Source organism: Monopterus albus, unplaced genomic scaffold (assembly GCF_001952655.1).
Source record: "Monopterus albus unplaced genomic scaffold, M_albus_1.0 scaffold235.1, whole genome shotgun sequence".
Classification (NCBI taxonomy): domain Eukaryota; kingdom Metazoa; phylum Chordata; class Actinopteri; order Synbranchiformes; family Synbranchidae; genus Monopterus; species Monopterus albus.
In genome coordinates, this window is record NW_018128115.1 from 344,203 (window position 1) to 350,508 (window position 6,306).

A 6,306-nucleotide genomic window follows, 5' to 3' on the forward strand; every position below is an offset into this window, starting at 1 on the left:
GAGATGGAGCTGCCAGGCAAGAGGTCAAGAGGAAGGCCAAAGAGGAGATATATGGATGTGCTAAAAGAGGACATTAAGTTAACTGGGGTGAGAGTAGAGGATGCTGAGGATAGTTAGGTGGAAACAGATGATTCGCTGTGGCGAACCCTAACGGGAAAAGCCAAAAGTGACTTTCTCAATAATAATATAACAATAATATAAGAAACATGAATGTAAACTGATTTCAGTAGCATTTTATTTTAACATCCGTATTTATCTAGTATATGAAGATATATTAACTGGTTTATTTATCCAGTCTAACAGAATAAAAACTGGTTTCTAACAGATTGTATAGTTCTCCTGTGGAGGCCCAGCAGTGGAGGCTGCTGGAATCATATATCTATATCCACTCTAAACTGACCCAGCCCACTTTGACCCCTCTGAACTCCTGAAGTTCACAGATCACACAGCAATCATTGGTCTCATCCAAGACAGTGACGAGTTGGCCTACAGACCGGAGGCTGAACAGCTGGTCCTGTGGTGTCGTCACAACAACCTGGAGCTGAACACGCTCAAAACAGTGGAGATGATAGTGGACCCCTCACCATTCCCAGCAGCATTGTATCAGCAGTAGAGTCCTCCAAGTTCCTGGGCTCCGCTGTCTCCCAGTACCTGAAGTGGACGTTCAACATCAACACCATCATCAAGAAGGCACAGCAGAGGATGTACTTCCTGCTCTAGCTCAGGAAGTTCAACCTGTCACAGGAGCTGCTCCAGTGGACAGTCAGGACTGCAGAAAAGATCATCGGTGCCAGCCTGTCCTCCATGGAGGACCTGTGCACCTCACAGGTCAAAAGGAGGGCAGAGAAGATTTCTACAGATTCCTCATACCTTGGACACACTGTTTGGACTCCTCCCCTCTGGACGGTGCTACAGGTCATTGTACGCCAAGAGAACCAGAGACAAGTACAGTTTCTTCTCCCTGCTACTTGTTTTGTCAATTTCAGTGTGTATTGTGTATGGGTGAACTATTGTTGCTGTTTATCATTCACTGCTGGCTGTAAGACAAATTGCCCCTCAGGCACAATAAGGTTTACCTTACCTTACTATCACTTGCATGAACAATTAATCCATGTCAGTATAATAACAGTGCAGTGCAATAACTTGTTTTGTATTTATTTATAAAAAATGCTTCTTTTACTCTATGCATATAATATTTATAAAGAGTTCATATTTTTACCCTATTTCTTTTTCCTATTTAAATAGACGTATGTTTCTTGTTGCCTTATGAAAAGATACAGAGTTATAGTACCAGAACCAAAATAACCTTGGAAATCAACTGGACTTGGATTTCTAGATCGAAGACGTTTCACCTCTCATCCAAGAGGCTTCATCAGTTCTGACTGACTGGTGTTAAGTCGGAGATATTTATCCCCCTCGGTGTGGTTTCAGTCCTTAGAAGGCCAACAATGTCCATTAACGACTGAGTCGTTACAGCCCAGCCCAGTATCAATGAGGGTCGTTACCTGTCTTTGGATCCTCCCCTGTCAACCGACGCCTATTGTCCTGGTGGGCATGTTTGGGCAAAGATCTCAGAACCGGGTTGTAGATGGAAGACAAGTTGTGTCTTAGTCCACCACCCCTATTAAGAGAGGGGTGTTCTATTTTTACGAAAATAGCTTCCTTAACACCTCTCTCAAACCAGCGATGTTCTCTGGAGAGGATCTGGACTTCACTGTCCTCAAAAGAGTGTCCTTTCTCCTTCTGGTGGAGGTGGACCAGCAAAGTTGATTCAGATTCTGATAAAATATGTCTGTAGAGGACAAGTTAGAACAAATACTTGAACATGTTTTTAGATCTTAGATCACGGGGGTACACGGTACATGGGGTATACCCTGGACAAGTCGCCAATCCATCGCAGGGCTAATACAGAGAGAAACAACCACACACACTCCTATGGGCAATTTAGAGACACCAATCAACCTAAGCTGCATGTCTTTGGACTGTGGGAGGAAGCCGGAGTACCTGGAGAGAACCCACGCAAGTACGGGGAGAACATGCAAACTCCACACAGAAAGGTCCCGGGTGGGGCCTGAACCCAGAACCTTCTCGCTGTGAGGCAACGGTGCTAACCACTGCGCCACCGTAATAATATAGTAATAAAGTATTTTTGAGGTAGAGACCAAACCCTCTCCCAGTCAATTTTGTCCCTATGTTTATTCCAATAAACAATGGCACTTGGTCATGAAATAATTTGCTGATGAAAAAGTGAATGCATTTTCTTACAGTCTGAGGTTGGTGAAAAACAGATCTTAGCATTTGAGGCATCCATTAAACTATGACATTGGTCCTGGTTTTTGAATCAAAAGGCCTTTCGTGATCATGACGAGGCCAGAGGAAGTGGCATCAAAGACAACTGCGAATTGCTTGGCTGTTACTGGGAACTTAAAGTGAGACAGAAATTCACTCTAACCAAATAATTATCTTTGATTATTAAATAGTTGTCTCACAAATATTATATAGTTTTTCCAGTTGTCAAAGTAGAGAAATTTGCTCTTATACAATATGTCTCTATTGTGCCAAAGGATATAGTTGTGAGGAGAATAGCTGTGTTTGTAAATCAAAGACCTGGGCAGCAAACACTGTTTATGGAAAGCAGACTGTTTGGCTGGAATCTTTTCATGGTTATAATTGCAGAGCAAAAGAAAGTCCAGACCACGCAGCTGAGAGAGTACTGTATATGATCAGAGATGAATTCCATATCGAAGAGGGGCGGTTCAGATCTATCCACCTAACTGTAAACACCCGCGGTCTTTCTCAGGTGGCGCTGTGGGAAAGTGACGTTATGATGTCCTTTCACTGCGAACAAGTGTAGAAGAAGAGACGCGCATGCGCACAGCCTGCTCAGTTGATTATAGGAGAAGCCAATATGGAGGTGTTTGTGAGCTTTCAGAGTTTCAGGTTTTCTAACTTAAAGTTTCCAGAAGGTTCTGTGGTCAGAGATGTTCTGCAGCGGTTTCCTCTGGTCCAACGGGTGAGTGTTTCCCCAAACAACGTCACGTGGAAAAACTGAAGGAACGTGTTTTACATTCGGCAGTTAGCTTTTGTGCTAACGCTGGTGCTAGCTAACGACGTTTGTTAAACGCTTTAACGTTACTGATTAAAGTTTCTAAAGAATTAGTAACTACGTTTATCTTTAGTTTAATAGGTCGTTGTCGTTAAATCTAATTTATTTGTATAGCGCCGAGTCACAACAAAAGTCGCCATTTTATAAAGTCAGGTCTAAACCTTACTGTTATTACTATTACAGAGGTAAAACCCAACAGCCCCACCGAGCAGCACTTGGCGACAGTGGGGAGGAAAAACTCCCTTTAAGGGAAGAAACCTCCGACAGACCCCAGCTCTTGGTGGGCGGCCTTCTGCCCCCTGGTGGTCTGTGGGCGGGGCGGGCAACGCCGGGGGTTCAGTGTCTTGGCCAGGCACAATTCGACTGTGGACTGCAGGCACCGAGATTCGAACTTTCAACCTTCCGGTTGGGAGACGACTGCTCTACCCACCGCACCACTGTCGCCTCCCCATAAACGTTGAAATCCAGGGGAAGCTGAAGCTATCCCAGTGTTAAATAACTGTAAACACACAACAAGTCTGTGTGGTCACAACTCCCCAGGGCGGGTCCAGTTGGGGTGACTGTAATGGTTGTGAGATGAATCACAGGTCGGACACACAGGGCTTCAGGGTTCGAAGGTTATTCTATGAAAGGATAGCAAGGGGCACGATGAGCACATCCACAGGCACACATCTCTCTCTGGTGTCCTCACCAGTGTTATCCAGTATTTTTCTCCTTGTCCATTTACTTGACACATTACAAATCCTAGACCCATATCAAAACACTACTAACCATGGGCAGTAAAATAACCAACAGGGTGAACTATGAATACTCTAACACAAATTCAGTACATCTTATGAAATGAAATGTACATTTTCAATTAACATGTTCAACTAAATAGAAATTGGCTACCTTCCCCAGCATAACTGTGCGCGGAGTTAAAATTGAAGTGCAGTAACACAACATACCAATGAAAGGATAGCAAGGGGCACGATGAGCACATCCACAGGCACACATCTCTCTCTGGTGTCTAAACAGCATATTAACGAAACAAAATCTCAGTCAGACTAGCCGTTTTATAAGTGTATGAGTGACACAACGGCTTCACAGAAACGTTTAACACAATATATGTATATAACGCTACGTTTCTGCACCAAGATATACAACTTTAAAGTTCATTAATCTCGACAGAATGAGAGGGAGCAAGGGACGCGTCTTACCCACACCAGTGTTATCCAGCGTTTTGCCGGGAATATGGTGTGATGCTGAGTGTGCATCTGTGCGTGTGTTACATACACTAATGTCCCCCTTGCAACATACGTCCAGTAGGAAGCCAGAAATCAGGTCTTATGCTGACGATGCAATCAACACTTTTCAAGGGAACAAAACAATGTAGTGGAGTTTTGAGAATGTTCACAAAAATAAAATCAACAAAAATTTAATATAAAATTAACTTGGCTACAACTGCCCCAAAGATTCTGTGCCGGTGAGGCTCGGAGGGGGGCAGACCTGGACCCGGGTTAAGGTTCAGAGGGAGCACACACGGACCCGGGTTAAGGTTCAGGGAGGGCAGACCTGCACCTGGTCAGAACATGAGGTGTTGAAGTTCAGTTTGGCATTCCTCACAAACTCGGTTCATTTATTCAGAAACTTCTTTCCTGGTGCTTTTTTACATGCACTACATTTCAGAGGAAATCCTGTACTATTTGCTGCGCTGCAGTCGTCTGCAGTTATTGTCCACAGCTTATTCAATGCTACATTAAATTGCCGTTTAAAATAGTTAAAATTGTCTCCACCACAGGCTAAAACATTACAGTGCTGCGTTATGATATTGAGAACTATACTGATGATACTGTGGTATGTTTGGCTCATGATACTTTAGTTTTACCGGAGTACAAAGTTGTATAACTTATCGATTGATGGTTTTTTTCGGAATCAGTTTATGGTGTATGGGACATTCACCTGCATGCAGCGTTTCAATGTGTGAATCTATCATTTTACTCAGCATTAGAGTGACACACTGAGGCCATTATGTTTCTACTCTTACAGAAACGCCTTTGTGTGTGATCTCAGTGTTTTCTTTTTCTCTGCAGGGAGTCTCTGCTCAGGATTTCTACATCATCAGAAATGGCAGACTGTCTGACCTGGAGGAACCCCTGCAGCATGGAGCTGTCTATCACCTGGAGCCCCGCCTCTGTGGAGGGAAAGGAGGTCTGTTCCAGGAAATCCACCAATCCAACTGTTCAACACTGCCTAAACCCGATAGAAGCTTTAGTGTGTGTTGTGTGTTTCAGGGTTCGGCTCCATGCTGCGAGCACTGGGCGCTCAGATCGAGAAGACGACGAACCGTGAAGCCTGCAGAGACCTCAGCGGGCGCCGACTGCGAGACGTCAACCACGAGAAAGAGTAAGAGTCCGAGAGATGCTCCCAGAGCCCAGCTTGCATCAGAGTAAGCCATGGAGAGAGGAGCTCCTCGTTCACACAGAACAGTTGCAGTCTGACGGACAGACTCCTCAGTTCACAGATCTTCGTTGTTACTGGCATTTTTTCATTCATACATTCCTAGAATTCGAGTCCGCCATCTTGTTGACTCAAGGCATTTTCACACATGAACTCCAGACTATGTACCTGGATTTGAATTTCATGCGAGTCACATGATAGAACGTCATCAATATGTCCTCTAGCTCTGTGTGAATGCTCCGGACTATACATTGCTGTACTTTCACATGGACTCACTCCAACTGACGCTAATGGAGCTGATGTAGGAAGCAGGCGGCAACTCCTCACTCATCTACAGTGGAAAGTAGACGGTGCATGTCATCCAGTAGTTTACGTTGCCGGACTAGAGCACCTGTTTTTGTTTTGGTGTTTGGCCATGTAGCAACTTTTCCTCAGGATTTTCCACTGTTAGCTGAATGACACATGACATGCAGGAAATGTGCAGAATCACTGCTCCGATGTTCAGCCTGTGCTGCGTCTGTGTGGGCCGTACTCTTCTTCTCCTGTGCTGCGTCTGTGTGGGCCGTACTCTTCTTCTCCTGTGCTGCGTGAGCCGTACTCTTCTCCTGTGCTGCGTCTGTGTGGGCCTTACTCTTCTTCTCCTGTGGTGGTTGCAGGATGGCGGAGTGGCTGAAGAAGCAGGCGGAGCGGGAAGCGGAGAAGGAACAACGGCGCCTGGAGCGGCTACAGAGGAAACCGTCCGAAACCAAAAACCCATTCAA

General features: G+C 45.0%; 2 protein-coding genes across 2 annotated transcripts in view; one reads left to right on the forward strand and one right to left on the reverse strand.

Annotated features, from left to right (window-relative positions):
• The window catches only part of mrps28 (mitochondrial ribosomal protein S28), a 4,668-nt gene extending 3,748 nt beyond the window's left edge, over positions 1–920 (reverse strand). Inside the window, exons 1-2 of the mRNA XM_020620283.1 lie at positions 871–920; positions 585–651 (exon numbers count right to left, since the gene is read on the reverse strand). Of these exons, the coding sequence (XP_020475939.1) occupies positions 585–651; positions 871–920 (117 nt within the window). The remainder of the gene's footprint in view (positions 1–584; positions 652–870) is intronic.
• A 1,917-nt stretch (positions 921–2,837) lies between these two features.
• Positions 2,838–6,306, forward strand: part of sde2 (SDE2 telomere maintenance homolog (S. pombe)) — a 9,869-nt gene continuing 6,400 nt past the window's right edge. Inside the window, exons 1-3 of the mRNA XM_020620277.1 lie at positions 2,838–3,013; positions 5,179–5,296; positions 5,380–5,491. Of these exons, the coding sequence (XP_020475933.1) occupies positions 2,909–3,013; positions 5,179–5,296; positions 5,380–5,491 (335 nt within the window). The 5' untranslated portion in view covers positions 2,838–2,908. The remainder of the gene's footprint in view (positions 3,014–5,178; positions 5,297–5,379; positions 5,492–6,306) is intronic.